An 18,664-nucleotide genomic window follows, 5' to 3' on the forward strand; every position below is an offset into this window, starting at 1 on the left:
GCGTGACGTCACTTGGATGCACGTGATTCCTTACTGGAATGACGCGGCAAATAAAAAGACGTTTATTGAAGTATGCCCCCTTAAAATGACATCGATTAAAGCGGGTTGATCACAGCACGAATTACCGATACTGAGGCGGTCGCGTTTCCTGACGTCTTTTTTGCTTGACGTGATGTAACGCGATAACGGCACATTTGAACGGAATGCGAGCGTGCGCTCGTTTTCGACGCCGGTACGCCTGCTTGCTTAAACGCCAACAATCGAGTTACGTGATCGTCAACAACGGAAACAAAACGAGCAATAAATAAAACATTCACAGTTTTATCAGAAAGTATACGAAAGTAGGTTAAAGTAGGTGGACTTTGAACGCCCGTCACGACAACACTGTTTACATTTTTCTTGATGACCAATTCATTTGGGAAGTCACTCTTTACCTTTATTGATTAGCCACGTTATCTTCGTCGAAGGTGGTGAACACGTGGAACGACGTTTAAAACGAGTGAAAAAATCCCTCATGTTTTTGTGATCTTCTGGATTAGGTGTCTTGCTCATTACAAATGAATAACATTTTGAAAAGCGTTCATTACCTTAGAACGCTGAAAGATCGTTTTGGAAAAAAACATTAACTCCTCAGTTTTTTCTGCTGTTGGGTTTGACGACAACAACAAAATCCCTCATTGACAGAGTTTTGTGGACTTTGTGATTGTTTTGCTCCTCTTTTTACTTGAACTACTTTATCTACTTATTCGATTACCATAGCGATTGTAAATAGTGTACATAGCAATATGATATTGGCCGCCATTTTGGGAGATTACAAAACAAAAACCAACCAAAAAAAATCAGCAGGCGGCACTCGAAACGCCTCTGAAATAAACCACGAATAAATTCACGAAAAAACGACGCAAAAACAATTGAATGCTGAAGTGCATATTGCCCACACTGTGTGCTCACCAATGTTCCATTTGTGTGTATGTTGAGTCGAGTTTTTAGGGCAAGTGACGCCATTTAAAATGGCACAGTAATCTATTGTTCATATAACTTCCCTTTTTTTGGCCACATCGCGCATCACACACACACGGAAAAAAAAGCTTTTGCAGCAAATAAGAGCGCTGAAGTATAGTTCGCGTCGCTGACCGCCGCTTGCAGAAGTCAGCGTCTTAAATCCCTCGCGTGACGACTTGATGATTGCACGGTAGCGTGATGACTGACTGAGCACTTTTTTTTTTAAAAAGACAGGCACAAGCCTGGACAGCACGCCGGTGCGAAGACAGTTAACAGGAATTAGATTTTTTTTTTGTCTCGCTCTAAATTATGCTGACTGGACATCCGTTTGTTTTTCCGTTCATTCAGTACATTCCTCACACGAGTCAGCTGAGCAGGTGATCAGGTTAAAGGTCAGAAGACCACGTCTACGCACACTTGTGGTACTGAAGACCACCACGGCACTCAACTTAATCAATAACGTGCTGTTAAGGAGTCAAAATGCATTCAAGGCATTGAGTATTTTATTCTGTTCTTTTGTATACATTTCTCTTTGATTGAATATGTCATTGCGTTGATTGATTCATTTTCCCTCAGGGGACATCCATAGCATCGGTTGTTCAAATGTGACGTCTGGCTATTATTTTGTCCTTCTCAACATATATAACGTATAATGTAACACTGTTGGGAATTTGATTCTCATTCGACTGATAAAAACAACCATTCGAACACTCCTGCGAATAATACGTGTACAAAGTAAATATCTTGGAGATAAAGATGCAGGAAACGGACTCCAAGGTGGTGTGATCAGTTTGGTCGTGTGAACCGGTGGGCATCCGATGTCCAGCAACATCAACGCGACATCAACCGACGCCGAAGATTGTGCGTTCCTGTTGAATTGACGTCGGATGCCCGCTGGGGATGTTCGCTTCCTGTTACACAACAGCGCCACCTGGCAGGTGTTCCAATGTAACCAGACAGGACTGGGATATTGGATTTTTCACAAAAAGCAGTCGGAATATTGCGGTCGTCAACTTTCCCTTTTCTTCATTTGCCCTTGAATGTCTCACAAAATTGCATGAAAATACAAACATGTACAAAGCTTCGGTTCAGATTTTTTTAAATTGTTATTATTAGTCCTATTTAAAAAAAATATTACACAATAAAGAACTAAGAACATGCTGAAGGAACAGAACATAAATAGAGCGGAGGTCGAAAAAAAAACTTTTTTTTCATTTTCTTTTTTTAAAAAAGCTGGTTAAATCGGTTTTGGTCAAGAGACAATAATGTCATGACAGAAAAAGAAGAAAAAAATAAATAATCGTCATTCCCTTGGGTGTGACATTGGACAAGGCCATGGGATGTTTAAAGCCACACAACATCGGCAACATTGAAACACCGAAATCGTGAACCTCGCTGCGCTGACGTACATTCAATTGGCATGGGGGAAAAAAAAAAAAGGGACACAGAGGGCAGACGATCGGAAAAATGTAGCAGAACATACAAGTAGCAGAGCTTTCAAAAACATGATCAACACGTAACATTTAGCAGCTTGTCTACCAGTGAGGAGAGGAAACGCAAAACGGGAGGGCGCGTTGATGGCAACGTAGAAGACCGCCGACTCAAAAGTCAAACTTGGCGATTCAGAAAAAAGTCGGATTTTCGCGAGGGGTCACGGAGCTAACGGCCTCACGGCTCGCGTCGGCTTTGCGGTCGCTCTTTTCCTGAGGAGATGAGAATCGGTCAAATCGAGTCAAGTGAATTCTTGTGTTGAGCAGGCTGGAAATGACACCAAAATGAACATGTCCATTTTATAGCTTTAAAAAAAAGAGACTGCGCTGATTGGACCATTTTGCTAAGCCGGGTATCGATCCCCCAAGCTCCCCAATTTCACTCGGGTGTGCCCTGAGAAAAACATTCAATGACTTTGTCAAATTTGGCTGGCCACATCTACACACACACCGGAAATCCCTCCTGGACCCCCAACACCCTGCCCACCACCTCGTCCAGCTATCCCCTCAGGCAAGCGCGACCGATCGTCGCGCAGCAAATCCAGCAGTAATTCAAGCAGCTTGTTCGCTCTCGCCATGAATTGCTCTTTGCAATTTCGCAGAGCGCCGCGGAAGCGCAATAATCACCGTGGCTCCAAGGACTTGTGGACAAGTTGTTGGACAAATACCGCGACTGCTGACTTTTAAGACGGTGCGACGATTATCGACGGCGAGTGGCCAACTGTTGGAGTACTGTACGCTACCACGGGTCACTTTAGCTGCGCTTGATACTTTGCACGTCGTCTCACAGCTGTCACTGGGCGGTACGACTCCACAACGGTACCCTTACGTGCCGTCTTATTTGCCGTCTCCTTGTTTATCGTAGTTGCTCGTTATCGATGGGACCGGTGCAGCCTGTACGACCGCAGACAAATTCGACATACTTGGCCAAGAAAGACGATTCGGATTCGGATCGTGACCGAACACCTCAAAAAGTTGCGTCAAGGACCCGTGTCGCAAATTGGACTGGAAGTCGGCCATTTTGGCTTGAAGCAGCCATTTTGGGGGAATTCCACTGATCAAACGGTGACTCGTTTCCCGGAGAAATTCACAAATTTTTCCCCCCCGAAAAAGAAAACAAAAGAAAAAAACCGGACTTTTGAGGCAGTGTGTGTATCCCCAGGAAAACAAAACTATTTCACTCCGTAGCGCCCCCTGGAAGGTTTGCTCCATACGATTCATTCATTCATGGATTCACACTGGGAAGCGCCAACTGAATTGCCCCTTGTGGGATGAACAAAGTTGTCTCAATCGGAATCGAAACAATCAACCCCGGACTCCCTTTTTCACTGATGAAACACAAAATGTCCATTGTGACCGGATGAGGACCCCCCCCCCCCCCACCCCCTATAAATACACAAATAAATAAATAAATGTCAAGGACCCATGTCCCAATTTTATTTTGTTTTTTTTATAGTCCCCAAAGTCTTGGGGGGGAGGAAAAAAAAATGGCGTATAAACCTCCAATAAGCATTTTCATGAAAAAAAGGGGTTCCACGATCATCCCACCCCTCCCCCACAAAAAACAACAAATGCTTCATAGATTTGAGCAAAAGAGTGGCGATATCGAAGATATGCACAATTAAAACTTTTGACATCTGACATTTAGTTCCCTGTTCACTCATACACATCAAAATGTAAAAACAATTTTTACAATGCTATTATCATTATTGTTGGATAAATATGGATATATTTTATCATTAACGGGACAAGATGAAAGTGGCATTTTTTGGGGGGTGGGGGGAGTAAATCATTATTTGGTTTCCAGCCATACAACATGAAAATTCACTTTGAGCAAACCCTGACAACCCCAATAGACAAGCGATTTGTAGATCTTTTAGACTAAAAAAAAAAAAAAAAAAGACATTTTGGGCCTTTTTTTTTTTTGGTGAAGACAAGGCACAACTGCTCTGATTTGTGCTTGGGGGAGGTAGAAGGCCGCAAAGGCACTGGGATGAAATGCTGCGGCGAGACGGATGACGAGGCCGAGATGAACGCGCGGTGATTACGGCATCACTTTGGCTGCGGGAAAAGGTAGACGAGGACGTGCGCCAGACGCCATCGGACATACACAGCGGACATCGCGGCTACGTTCCCATTTATCGTTTAGGGTCCCTTCAAAGAGTCTTTGCCTTTCACGCAGCAACTAACGAAGGTGGGATATCGCAGCGCCGCTACACCGTTTCACACCGACAAGGCTTCACGCATAATCCTGTGACCAAACATCGCCATCGCTTTCGACGCATTCGTCCATTGGTGCCTTACGCGCGGAGCGCGGCATCGGCCCGCGCGATCAGATGACCGCCGGCAAATTCCAAGCGTGAACACAGTCCCAAGAGCGGCGCAAGGAGCTGACTCAAAGCGGACGACGGAAGCCCCTTCCGCACGCCGCAGGCGGAACCGTCGAAGGGCGCGCGGCCGAGTTGGAGGCCGTTGATTTTCAACCGCCCCCAATCGGCATCCGTGGCCAGGGCGAAAGGGGCTTTTGAGGCACGCCGGTCGGGCGGAGGCTGGCCCCTTTTGCACTTGTATTCCTGGTAAATTGGCGCAACCCAGGCAGAACGCTAGAGCCGGCATTTATTTCCGGCGCCTTTCCGAAAGCCGAGCGGAGCGCCGCCTCCGCGGCTGCTGCGGTTCCGCCCAACGAGAGACTTGGAAGCGACATCTGCGACAATGGCTTTCGACACAAAATGAACGAGGCGCGTGAAACTGCAGCTCCCCCCGTTGCGGGCGTTCGCCGTCTTTTGAGCCAAAGTGGCCGGGCTATTAGCATGTTGGAAATGGCTCCGCGCTCAAATCCCCTCGCGCGGCTCGCTACTTTATCGCCAAAAGAGCAAAAAAAAAAGGCGGCTTGCGTGAAAGGGGCTCGGACCATCACTTGGGGTGCGGGGGGGGGGCAATCAGCTCTCGGACCGCATTCACGACGGAAGCAAACGACGGACGTGAGAGGAGTCGGACTCGCAGCTTCTTTTTTTTAGCGGGAAACGACGGAGCTGATGGAGTGGTAGGACGTACCGCCATTGCAGGCGGCGGCGGGGGCGGCGTCGTCGTCGCCGTCGGCCCGCGCGTGGACCCTGAAGACGGGCGAGGCCTTGAGCAGGAAATCGGCGGCGTCCCTCCGGCCCAGCTCCCGCAGCTTGAGCACGAGGACGCCCACCGTGCTGCCGGGACGGCCGCTCCACTCGCGCAGCAGGGCGGCCGTCGGGCTGTCTCCCGACGGCCCGTCGCCGCCGCGCTTGGCCGCCAGCTCGCTGAGGCCCAGGTTCATGGCGAGAAGGCACCAGTCCTTCCCCAGGGCGTCGGGCGGGTCCAGCATGCGGCACAGCTTGCGGCGGGCCAGCGGCGGCACCTCGGCCATGTGCACGTCGGGGCCCAGCACGCCGCGCTGGTACACCTACGGCGCATCCCCCCGAGAGTCACGGGCCGGGTTTCGGAGAGAGACGGAGCGCAAAGGGCGTTTTTGGGCGCCTACCTCCGCCGAGCCGAAGGCCAGGATGGCGCTGAAGCTCTCCCTGTAGCCCGCCATGGTGTTGGCGAGCGAGGTCTCCCTCTGCAGCTGCGCCCTCAGGAAGTCCTTGGGCTGGTAGGCCATGACGGGAGCGTGGCGCTCGCGCAGCTGCCGGGGGCTCAGGTAGTACTTGGCGGCGAGCAGGCCCGGCAGCGTGGACGCCAGCAGGCTCTCGGCGATGCCGCACACGGCGTCCAGCAGGGCGTAGCACTGGGGCCGCCGGGACTCGCCCCCCCGCACCCGGATCTCCAGGCCCTGGCCGCGGTTGACCAGCAGCACCGCCGCCTCCGCGCCCCACCGGCTCACCTTGGGGCCAGGGGGGGGGGGGGGGACAGTCATCAATCTCCGATTCATCTCCCGCCCCCCAAATCAACCCTCGTTTGTTTTTCTGTTTGGACGTGTTGAGGTCCTATTCGTCCGTCTTCGCGGAGGATAAAGAAGATGTGTGCGCGAGCATGTGCGGCCCCACCGTTACAAGCTCCCGCCAGCGCGACGAGCGATGCTACTGGCCGGCTTTTCTGTGACGCGTTGTCAGCGCGAAGCCAAACAGGCTTCGTTGCGGCAAAGTCCTGCTGTTCTTTTCTCTTTCTTCCCTTTAGTTTGACAAGAAGCCGGGAACGGTGCGACGGCTTTTTTCCACCTGCTCGTTGTTGAGTGAGTGGAGCTCACTGGCACCTCGCAGTGCCATTTCATTTTTTGTATTTTTTTTTTTAAAATGAATGGGCCGATGGATCCCTTTTGGGCTAGTTCTTCAGCCCCCCCCCCCCCTACCCGCCAATCCACGATGATAAAGATGAGGACTTTTGGGCGGGCCCGCTCACCTCGGCTCCGTCCGTCCACAGGTGAACGTCGGCCTCTCTTTCCTCCTCGCGGCGGCGGCGGCGGTCGGGCTTGGGCTGCCGACTCCATCGGCACAGGTTGACCTGCAGCTTGTGGAAGAAGCCGCAGGGGAAGGCCGCCAGATGCTCGGCGGGCACCAGCCGGACGCCCCCGTAGACGGCGGCGGCGTCGTCCCCCTCGGCGTCGTCCCGGCTCCACGAACGCCGCGGGCCGCCCGCCTCGATGAGCGCGGGCACGTCCACCATGGCGGGGTCGGCGGGGTCGCGGGCGCACACGTCCATGGCGTCCAGGATCTGCAGCAGCTCGTCGGCGTCGCCGTCGGGCGCCAGGGCCTGCAGCTCCTCCAGCCTGTAGCGCCCCCTGTAGTGGTGGATGGCCTTGGGCGTCTCGGCGGACAGCAGGCGGCCCAAGACCGCGCCGCACAGCCGGCGCGGCTCCAGCAGCACCACGTCCTGCACCGTTTCGCTCTGCAGGATGTGGATCTGCGCAAAAAACATTTCGCGCCGGTCAATGTCAATGTTTGACATCGTCATTTCCATCCCGGCGGGCTGCGAAAACGCCGGCGGCGGCGGCTCGCCGACCTCGCCCATGCTGTGCAGCTGCAACGCCAGGCCTCTCAGGTGCTGCCGGCTGACCAGCGGGTTGATGTTCTCCTGGACGTCGCGGACGAACCGCTGCCACGACATCAGCTGGTTGGGGCCGCTCGACTTGCGCCAGGCGGGCAGCGCCGCCAGCAGGCGCTCCGACAGCGGCGTCACGGCGCCGCAGCTCTGCGCGCACGGCCGAGACGTCAGACGGGGGAGGAGGAAGTTGAAATTCACATTTCGATACGCCGCATCGGGTAGACGGATCGGGGGGGGGGGGTGCGGATTGGGGGCGCCCGACCTTTTTTCGGCCTCAAAGGTCTACTTTGCAAGCAAGCGAAATGCTGTGCGATGAGCAGGAGCCAGAAAGGCCCCTCGCGTCAAGCAAACAGACAAATAAAGGCCATGCAAGAGTTTGCGAGTTGCCGAGAAGAAAATCACGCCCCGGCTTGGGCGAGACCTGCCGCGCAGGCGCGCGCCGCACTTTGGTAGCGTCTTAAGGGCAGAAAGGTGTGGCGTTTTCACACTCTTTCTTGGCCAGCGCCAAGAAAGTGCAATGCAAACTTGGAATGAGAGAATTCAAAAGAAAAAAAGAGATGCGCGCCGCCGAGCCCCCACAACTTTCGGCCGTGCGGATGGCGCGCCGCCGTAGGTTCGAGGCGACCCGCTTTGCGATTGGATGGGATTGCTTTTCGATCCTTTTTGGGGCGAAAGTGACGCGATGCTTCGGGTGCAAAAAGGCAGCGTGCGCAGACCCCCCCCGGCTGGTGGATTGGCGACGGCGGGGTCGGGCGCCCCCCCCGCTGAGACGATGTGTCGTGCGTTGGCGCCCACCGAGATGAGGCGCGCGCGCAGCTCCTGCAGATGGTTCCTCAGCAGCTTCATGTCTTTGGAGTTGGAGGCGCCGGTGTCCATCACAAACAACTTGTCGCTGATCTGCAGGTCATTTCCAAACCTGAAAGGGAAGAGCCGTCACTTCCGGCCCGTCTGACGACGACTTCTTTTCTGGCGGATTCCCGACCTGCTCCGAACTTCCTTGAGGAGCGCTCTCTCTTTCTTGTAGCTGAACTCTCCGGAGAAACATCTGGGCAGGTCCGCCAGGTCGGCGTGGGTGGCCACCAGGACCACCGGCGGGGGCCGCGGCACCCTCCCGCCGAACACTGCGAGCGGCGACAGCGTGACTACGCCGCCCGAGACGCGGGCCGAAGCGGAGGGACTCACGGATGCGCGGCGGCGGCGGCGCCAGGGCCTTGAGCGTGTTGAGCCAGAAGCCCACGTGGCTCAGCTGGCTCTCGTACGGCTCCTCCAGGCTGAAGACCACCAGGTGGAGCGCCGTGCCGTCGTCGGCCGCAAAGTAGTCGTAGGCGCAGTAGTAGGCCGGGTTGCCCGAGAACTCCCACACGCTGAAATCTCCCACGCCTACGCAAACGGAACGCCGCTTTTTCAACGAGGCTTCTGCGCCGCGCGCCTTTTCGACCCATTAGGAGACCGATCCCAAACACCGCGGCTCCACACTTGATTTTGAAGACGGCCAAAAATGTGCAAATATCGAACGACGACAAATAATCGTCATCATCCTGCCAGCCTTCAAATGTTCAACTTGATTTGAAATCTTCCCCGCACGCGTTGGCGCATCTCACCGTGGATGTTGGCGTGCTGGACGTCGACGGCCCTGGTGGCCCGCTCGTCGTCGGAAGCGGACGAGAGGCCGCCGCGCGCCGGCGACAACGGCTCCGGGGGGCCTTTGGTCAGGCTGGGCTCAAACATCATGCTGCGACTGCGCACGCTCACGTTCTCGCAGCCCGGGTACAAGTTGGAGATGCTCGCCGATACTGAAACGGCAAGTTTGCTCGGCGTGACCGTCATGAGCGGGACACCCCCCCCCCCCCTCCCCGCACGTGATGGCAACCTACCGGCGGGCTTGGAGTCGACCGGCGAGTCGGGCCGGCGCGAGGCGTCGCTGACGCGGGCGGCGGTGCGGCGCCGGCGGAAGAAGCTGCGCAGGATGCCGCACTTGAGCGACTCCAGCAGCGCGCTCTTGCCCGCCCCCTGCTGGCCGAAGATCTTGAGCTTGATGCGCGGCTGCGCCGTCTGCGTGGGGCGCAGCTGCTGGATGAAGGCCAGCCTGTGGTTGTCCTGCGGCGCGACGCAAAGCGTCCGGTGACAAGTTTGCTCCCCCGCAAAAAGGAACTTGTCGCCAGCTCGGCGGGATACGCCGACTTTGGCGGAACGCCGTCGCGGGTGGGAATTTGACCGGCCGTTCCGGGCGCCGACCGAGGGCCCGAGAGTCGCTTCCGGGGCGGCGCCGTCCTCCTCGCCTGCGCGGGTGCCGGCGAGAGCCCCCTCCGCGCCCGCCTGGCCGCTGCCCCGAACGCTAAACGTCGGTCCCCCCCCTTGTCGCCCCTTTCGTCCTCTCCGCTTACCTTTTTGAGCTTCCCCAGCAAGGCCACCACACCGTCATGTTGCTCCGCCGCAGCCAAGTCCTCCGCGCTTTTGCCATCCTGGAAAAAAAAAAAAAAAGCAACATACGTCCTTTCCTCATTTGATTTGTTCCAGTGGTGTCTTGAAGATGGCTCATAGTCCCCCCCCCCCCCCCCACAAAGTAAAGGGCTTCACGCTTCCTATTGCCGCTCTCGGCCAAAGGTTACTGTCCAAAAACCCGAGACAATTACTGTTAAATCATGTCAATAAGTCTCTTTTTGGGGGGGGCGACATGGATCATCAATGAAACCCTGCTATTTGGTCACCCCCCCACCAACCCCCGACGCCAGGCAAGCTTACGTTGGTGACGGCATCCGTGTTGGCTCCGCACAGGCAGAGGTGACGCACCGCTTCCAGGGCACCGTTGCCGGCCGCCAGGTGGAGGGCGGTGCGGCCGGACTAGTCGGGCGACAAACGAGAGGAAGGTCGTCAACATCGGGAAGACTTGGATCCGCTCTTTCGCGCCAAAAGTACACTTTGCTTCCATTAACGGGCCACCAAACAAAAGGAAATCCGCATTCCGGCTGCATATTGCTGCTCCGCGTGCGCGTCCAAGTGGCAGTTGTTGGAAGGTTTGGAACGAGCGTAGCATCCGCGCTCATTTCCGTCAACCCAAAAAAAGGGGCGACCTAGCGTGGCCTCGTCAACGCCAGAAAAACCGCAAAGAACTCGGAAGGAACAGAGATGAGTCAGGCGCGGGCGTCACCTTGTTGGGGATGTCGAGGGCGGCTCGGGCGGCGCACAGCGCGGCCACCAGGGCCGCGTTTCCGTCCTTGCAGGCGATGTGTAGCGGCGTGTTGCCGTGGCGATCCTGCCGCTCCGACCGGCAGCCCCGCGCCAGCAGGCGGCGGACCACCTCCAGCTGGCAGCGCCGCACGGCCAGGTGCAGGGCCGTGCGGCCGTCCTGCGGGAGCGCCGAGCGGGCGTCGCGTTACGAGAGCGCTTGAGGAAAAACGCTCGGCGAGGAAGACATCATTCTGCCCGATGAGGCTTTTTTTTTTTTTCCCCAACCTTATCGGCGGTCTCCAGGTCGGCGTCGTGCTCCGCCAGGCACTCCACGATGTCCGCGAAACCGCGGGCGGACGCGGTGAGGAGGGCGCTCTCGCCCTCGCGGTTCTTGGCGTCCACGCGGCAGCCGGCCCGGCACAGCGCCCGCGCCACGGCCGAGTAGCCGTGCCAGGCGGCGCAGTGCAGGGGCGTCTCTTGCTCCTGGACGCGATAGAGGGCGCCTTATAAAAATAGCCCAGAGGAGCCGGCCCCCGCGAGCGGCCGGCTCACCTTGTCGCCGAGGTCCGGGTCGGCGCCGGCGCCGCACAGGTAGTCCGCCGCCTCGGCGTTGCCGTAGCGGGCCGCCACGTGGAGAGCGCTTTCTCCCGACTGCAAGAGACAAAAGTCGAGCCACACTTGACGCGGGGGTCCGCGCGCGCCGCTCGCCTGACAAGGCGGAGCGAGCGTGCTCACTGCAGGAGCAAAAACGCAATTGGCGCCGGCTCGGCCACCTTATCTTGTACATCCAGGGGACACTTGTTGGCGTGGAGGAATTTCAGCGTGTCCACGTGGCCGTGTCTCGCCGCGTGGTAGATGGCGTTGGCGCCGCTCTGGTGGAAGCGCGCGCACACACGCAGGCGGGCAAGTAAATGTATCCGGCGTAAAGGGGGTAAGATTTTCCCGCTTGCGCGTTTAATGGCAATTGGTAGCAAAGGGACCAAAAATTGGCGCGCGCTACCTTGTCGCGCGCTCCAACGCAGGCTCCTTTGGCCACAAGCAGCCGGATGACGTCGACGCCGCCGCAGCCGGCGGCGACCAGCAGCGGCGGCGTGCCGCGCTTGTTGGGCCGGTTGACGTCGTAGCCGCTCAGCGAGTCCAGCAGATGCCGCAGGCCCGGAACGTTGTCGTCGTTGATGGCGTGGATGATGGCCTTCATCACAAACGAGTCCTCCTCATCCTGGACGGACAAAAAAAATAAAATAAAATAAAAAAATAAAAAACGGTCAATTTTGCGAGGGCCAAGAGTCCCGACGGCCGAGCGGCAACGAAAGCGTCGGGGCTCGTTGGGTGCGCGCTCGGGCGTTACCAGCGTGTCGTCGCTGCGCGCCACGCTCACGTTGCTTCTGGACAGGAAGGAGCGCGACAGGCGCTTGCACAAGGAGATGAGGCGCACCGATTGCTGCAAAGACACAAAGCACACTTGCGCAAGTGCATTCCGCTTTCGACCCCGCAAAGAGCTGCGCCGGAAGAAACGAGCGGCGCAGCCAATTTATCTGGGGGGACTATGAGAAAAATGTCGCAATTTGAAAAACAATACAGTACCCCCAAAATAACCACATTAATAAATCACAATTGTAGTTAAAAAAAAAAAAACGAATTTATGACCAATAAATTTTGAGGTGGAAAAAGTCCCAAATTTAAGACCCCCCCACCCCAAAACATTTTCAACTCTATGAGGAGAATGTTGGAATTTTATGGGAACGTGATCGACAATTTGACGGCAAAGAAAATTGTGATTCAATGAGAAAATAATTTGCTCAAGGCGATGAGACAGAAAGCAATCCTTTGGTGAGGAAAACAACTGGAGAAGAAATAAAGACTGATGAGAAATGAAAGCTTCATTTGAGGAGTTGAGAGGGGGAAAAAAAAAAAGGAGCGCAAATTCTCCAAGAAGTCGGCAGGGAACGGGATCCCGGGGCCCCGAGCACCCCCCCCCCCCCCTCCCCCGGGTCAGAAGCGGGGGAGCGCGAGCGCACACTTACTTTCCATTTTCTCCGGGCGGCAAACTTTTTCAACTTTTCCACGTTGACGGCCGACTCTTTCCTGCTCAGCGCCTGCCGCGTGTCTTCGGGCTGCTCGGGAGAAAAACAAAAAGCAAAGCGAAGATGCCGGCGTTGGGACGGCCGCTCGGGGGGAGCCACGCGGCGGGCGGAGCTTTGTCACCTGGATCCAGGGGTGGCGCAGGCTGTCCTGAACGCTCATCCGCTTTCTGGCAACACAAGGCGCCACAGCATTGGCCTTCCTCGTTTGCGATCGCCCGACTTTCTCGGTCGGACTCTCACGCGCGTTGGAACACAAAGAGCAATTTGTTTGTTTTTTCTTCTCGTCGTTTCCCGAGAGACAGCGAGAGCGAGCCGATTCTTTTCTCGTGGAAAAAGAGGAGCTTGGGCGCCCGTCCCGGCGCAGTGATGGCTCTCAACGCACGATGCGTAATAATCAATATGCGGTACTTCGTCAATTCAATGAAAATGTCCCATTTGATTGACAGGATCATTTTCTTCTTGCAAAAAGCTTTCTATTCTCGAATGTAGACTCCTTCCGTTTCGCCACACCGGCTTTCGGGCGGCGGTCGAAGAAACGGCTGGAGTCAAATGAGAATTTGTTTTGCGGGGACGCGCACGTACTTGGGGTCTTTGACCAGGAGCCTGCCGATGAAGTCTTTGGCCAGGGCGCTGGTGCCGCCGAAGAAGTCGTCGTCCAACGCGTAGTCCACGGCCGACACGTTGGCCAGCGTCTCCTGCTTGTTGTCGCCCAGGAAGGGCGACGCGCCGCTCAGCCTGATCGCGCCGCGGCAAAAAAGACACCACGTCAGAGGACGGCAAAGCTCGGGAGCGGGCTCGAGCGGCGCCTTGTGTGACGTGAAAAAAAGGCTTGAACGGACGCCGCCACGGTACGCATTTGTGCGTAAGAAGAACAAAAAAATAAAATAAAATCCCCAAACCTGCACTGACCAGCCAGACTTGGCCGTGGCTTTCTCCAACCTTTTTTTTTTTTTTTAAACCAGAAGCATAAAAAGCACTTTTTTTTCTGGAACAATTGACATTTGTCACGCTAGTCGGCGCGATTTGTTCATCGGGAATATTTGGGGAGTTACATCGTAAGGAAAAAACATTTTGAAATATTCCGAAAAATGAGTACAGTTGCGAAGAGAGACGGGGGAAAGAAAAAAGCCTCGATTGCTATGAAACTAAGTGTGCAGGTGTGGACGACTTACAGAATGTACGTTATCACGCCGACGCTCCTGCAGGGAGAAAGAGGAAACGTTGATTGAAGCGCGCATGTTCAATGGCATCAAGGGTGGGGGGGGGGGGGGGGGGGGGGCGTGTTTGTGTTTGCTCAGGTACCACATGTCGGCCTCCAAGCCCAGCGGCTCGTAGTTCACCACCTCAGGAGCTGCAAGGACAACCATTAGGATCAGACGCTTGCAATGACATCACCAAAAGAGGGCCCGGCGCGCCAATTTCCGCATTTCAGGACAAAAGTCGTATCTTTGAAAGGTCTCGTCCGGCAGCGCGGAATTTGGCGGGCACGTCCGTCACCAGAAAAGACGTGCGCAGGCCTCATTTTCTCATTTTCGGTTGGGGGCGGCAGGTCGTCGAGGACCACGGAAAGCAGTTTTTTGCCGACCGGCGGCCCCAAAATTTCAACAAGTTTGGGCCCGGAAACGGCACGGCGCGCAGGATTCACCGCCGCGAAGGCGAAGCTTCCGCGGCGCTCGCAGAGACGACAAGAAACGGCGGAGACGCGGGCGAGCGCGCGCGCTTTGGGCCGGACACTGACCGACAAACTCGGGCGTTCCGAAAATGTTTTTGAAGTCGTCGCCAAAGTCCATCTTGTGCGCCAGGCCGAAGTCGATGAGCTTGATGCGCGGGTGAGGCGGCTCGCGGCTCAGCAGCATGATGTTCTCCGGCTGAAAAGGCACGACAGCTCGCGTGGGCGGCGGGCGCGCTCTTCTTTGAAGAGGGGGGGGGGGGGGGGGGGGCCGGCCGCGTTACCTTGAGGTCAAAGTGAGCGATGCCTTTGGAGTGCAGGTAGAAGACCCCGTCCAAGATCTGCTTGAGGAACTGCGTGGCTTCCTCCTCGCTCAGCGACTCTTTCTCCGCCAGGAAGTCGAAGAGTTCCCCGCCGGCCACGCTGAACGGAAAAGGGAAAAGCCGTTCGTCTCTTTTGGACGGAGGCCGGAGTTTTTGTCACCGGATTTGTTTTCTCGGGCCGAACTCACAGCTCCAGGATGAGGATGACGTCGGCCTTGTTCTCGAAGACCTCGTGCAGCGCGATGATGTTGGGGTGGCGGATCTCCTTGAGGATGTCCACCTCGCGCTCGATGTCCTCCCGCGTCACGCCGCGCCGGCTGGATTTGCTGCGCCGCTTCTTGATGAACTTGGCGGCGTACTCGGCGCCCGTGCTCCGCCGACGACACCGCCGGACCACCGCGAACTGCCCGCTGCCGACGAGATGAGATAAGATAAGATAACCTTTATTTGTCCCGCACGGGGGCAATTTGCAGTCTGCAGCAGCAAAATTGGGGAGGGGGGGGGGGGGAGAAAAGAGACAGTGTTTCATTGCACAAAATACATGTGTCAGAAAGAACTACACGTTTTAATAAAAGTGCAATATAAAATGTAGCATTTGCAATATATTTGTAGAATAAATTAGCAATAGCATAGAAAACACGGCATGAGGTGGCTGTGCGCACATTTTTGGTGGGGTCTACCGAGGCATTCTCTTGGACGGCGCAGCCCATCTCGATGTCGGGTCTAGCCTCCAAGCTGACGCAGAAAGAAAGCAAAGCGCTCGCGTTCTCTCCGGGCTCGGCGTCATTCTCGCCGGCCGCCTCGGAACTCACCGACGCGGCCGCCGCGCGCGACTAGCGGCCCGCAAGCGGCGCGGGAGGTCGGCACGCGCCGGGGCCACGAGATGGCGACCGTCGCGCCGTTGTGTACCGGCGGAAAGGGTAACCATGGCGACGGGAGCGAGAAGAGGAACCGCCGGCCGCTCGGAGGAAGGAAGAGGCCGACGTATCGGCGACGCGGCGTCGATAAAAAAAACCACGCGGCCGCGGGATCTCGGGAGGCTTTTCTCCCCGGCCGGCCACCGGCGGCGGGAGGTCGCTCGCTCCCGACAGGCGGCTCGCTCTTTTACGTGCGGTGGCGAGGGCGCGCCGCTCGCATCGCTGGCGACTGAGCGCGCTCTATCTGCCGAACGGAAGCTTGGCATCAAAATGGCAGACGGCAAGCGTCCACGCCGGCTTCGCTTTCGTCTCGAGTGGCTTTGTTACAAGCGGCCGATCGCTTTGGAACAAAGCCGCCTTCCTCGGGCGTCCTTTCAGAATCGCTCCTGCGCGTCAGCCGTCACTTTTGTCTCATCGCGCGAAATCTCATGGATGGGAGACATTTGTCGAAAAACCCCACTGGTGTTTCTCCATGCGCACTTTCAAGTGAACAATGTTGATCATCGAAAAATCAAAAGCAGTTGGTCTTTCATTATTCAGCGCATACGCGGCGGTGGGTTTGTTTTTTTGTGTCTCCGGGGGAAATGTCAATCAATGATGGAACGGCACGACTTTACAGGGGCAACTTTATGCTTCCTACAGATTGACTTTTTTTTCCTATCGGATGCTCGTTTTACTGAGCAAATGTGTGACTTCAAAGCCCCCCCCCCCCCCCCCCCCCCCCAGATATGCGGTTGCATTCTCAACGGGACAAGTAAAGGAGGCGCCGCTTCAGATTTCACACATTTGGTTGACCGAGTATCGCGACGACAACGCGATTATTCTGCCGCGCATTGCGGAAAGTGCGAGATTGACGTGAAGAGGCGGAATGGAGGAGGCGATGGCGGCAAGTGAGAAAGTGGCAAGGGGGGGTTTGGGGGGCGCCAGCTGCTCCGTTGATCCACCTCTCATCTCCGGTCTTATAAAAATCACATTTGGCTAGCAAAGTTAGCTAGGTGGCTCTCACACATGCACAGAATGACACCATGTGACACACTTGTAAATCTGTAGGAAGAAAAAAAAACTAAAACAATAAAGCAGCCCAATAAAGTGGAATACCGTAAAATACATGGGCTCACTCTTTTTTTTTTTTTTTTTGAGAATTCACTTGTCTTTTTCGCCGGCTGCTCTTTGGGGTTGGGCACTAAGTAGTTCATAATGGGGGAGGGGGGTGTGAGTGCCGGGTCTGCGTGAGACTCGGCCCCTCCACCCAGTCGTGCCGGCCCGGGTGAAAGGGCCTTAAATGTAGGTCAGTGGGTGCATGCCATCCGTCACTTGTGCCGCTTCCACTGCATTTCTTCATGATACTCGATAGCCACATTCAGCTCCACGTACGAGGACGCTCTTCTTGGCCACGAGCCAGACCACATTCAGCACACTTGCACAACAACCGTGTCTTCCCTAGTACACAATTAAACGCAAATGAAATGACGAGGAAACTACTCGTAACATGAGTGGGATTATGTCACAGACTAGGATCTTCCGGGATGTTACGAGCAGTCTCAAAATGCTCACCAAACGTTTTTCCTTTCGAGTTGTCCTACCAGTTTACCCAAGTTGTCTTACTAGGTTGCAGAAATGTCATGAAGTAGCTGGGGAGGGTGAACAATAAAGATACAATTGCCCTACTAGCGCAATGAAGAGGGCTTAACCAATTAATCAGCCGACCGATTTAACTGGCTGACAGAAGCTTTTTTTTTAATCTAGAGATTTTATTGTGAATTTCATTTAAAGTCTTTGAATAAATACTGTTTCAAATGTAATAAATTATTCTTCACTCATCGTGATTTCAATATCATTCAAAATAATTGCGATTGTTATTTCCCATAATTGCCCAGCCTTAATGTATTATCCTGCCCCCTTGTGGCCAGGGCGTGCACACCAAAAGGAGCAGCACAATGCCCAGTGATTATTATGACGTACAAACTTTAAGGTTTTTAACATTTTATTCAATTGTGTCATTACCTGGATGTTTTTATACAACGCTGCAAAATATTTTCTCACTCTAAAACACCTTGCGCACATTTTTATTGGTGGGTTTTTTTTGGTTGTGATGATTGGCATTTCAATCCATTTCAATGGAGAAAGTCAAAGCACCACAGTACACATCGTTTTTCATAGATTTTGCATGACCCGAGAGAAGGGGCGACAGGTGCAGAGATGATTTTGAAGTCAAAAGTGCGACTCACCTGCCCAGTTCGTCCCCGATCTCATACAGGTCTTCGACATTCTCCTGCTTGAAAACGGTCATGTTGTGTGTGCACTTGGAGGAGTGCCGGCTATTTCCTGGAGAAGGCGGGAGTGGACGGGGCGGGGGAGCTCGTCACAGCTGCAGCCCGCTCGGGGCACGTTCGTCGCCGGCTACTCTTCTCCCCATTGTCGGGCCTGGATCGGCGACACCGGTGGAAGAGTGGAAATCAAATGGAGAGCATCTGTCAACATTGTCACGACTCCTAGATTTGAAAAAATGGTGGGTATGTCACACTCCTCGATTACTGGGGGTGGGGGGGGGGCAATCATGGGTCGGGTTTGTCGCTGCGTGCGTGGTAATAAATGAATTGCCCCCGAAAACGGCGACACATGAGCGGCTACTGGCGCACAGCCCGCCACTCTTCAGTGCGGTAGCTATAGGAGACTCGAGGTGCGGCGAACCCCCCCACCCCCCGCGCGCTTTCTTCCAGCCACGAGCTGAAGGCACTATCGGGAAATAACGTCGCGAAAGACAGTCAGGTAACCTTCATTTTCCGACTGAATTTAACCCCAAAATGGACGAGCGTCGCTCTCGGTTGGCCGAACTCGAAGCTATCAGGTGCACTTCGAGAAAGAAGAAGCGAGTGGTGGTGAGAGGGAGGGGCCGAATGTCTTACCCCGGTAAACCGAGTCCAGGCGAGGCTTCGTGGGGTTTCCGCCTGGAGCGTGTGCCGCCGCCGCTCGCTCGCTCGGTCGGTCGTCGGCTCACGGA

General features: G+C 55.2%; 1 protein-coding gene across 1 annotated transcript; it reads right to left on the reverse strand.

Moving 5' to 3' along the window:
* Nucleotides 1-1,483: 1,483 nt before the first annotated feature.
* dapk1 (death-associated protein kinase 1) lies at nt 1,484-18,039 on the reverse strand. The gene is made up of 26 exons (XM_086112266.1): nt 17,892-18,039; nt 14,935-15,156; nt 14,708-14,846; nt 14,493-14,622; nt 14,057-14,105; nt 13,927-13,953; nt 13,337-13,489; nt 12,876-12,921; nt 12,695-12,784; nt 12,019-12,111; nt 11,671-11,889; nt 11,444-11,542; nt 11,223-11,321; nt 10,956-11,153; nt 10,651-10,848; nt 10,245-10,343; nt 9,887-9,964; nt 9,377-9,599; nt 9,104-9,295; nt 8,685-8,882; nt 8,485-8,623; nt 8,298-8,418; nt 7,461-7,649; nt 6,861-7,361; nt 6,004-6,345; nt 1,484-5,925 (listed from the first exon to the last, which is right to left on the reverse strand). Exons 1-26 carry the CDS (start codon nt 17,951-17,953, stop codon nt 5,506-5,508), a joined length of 4,326 nt encoding a protein of 1,441 aa, XP_085968392.1. The 5' UTR covers nt 17,954-18,039; the 3' UTR covers nt 1,484-5,505.
* Between the last annotated feature and the right edge of the window lie 625 nt (nt 18,040-18,664).

This window comes from Hippocampus guttulatus, chromosome 5 (genome assembly GCF_054856545.1).
Source record: "Hippocampus guttulatus isolate MCC_2025c chromosome 5, RoL_Hgut_1.0, whole genome shotgun sequence".
Classification (NCBI taxonomy): Eukaryota; Metazoa; Chordata; class Actinopteri; order Syngnathiformes; family Syngnathidae; genus Hippocampus; species Hippocampus guttulatus.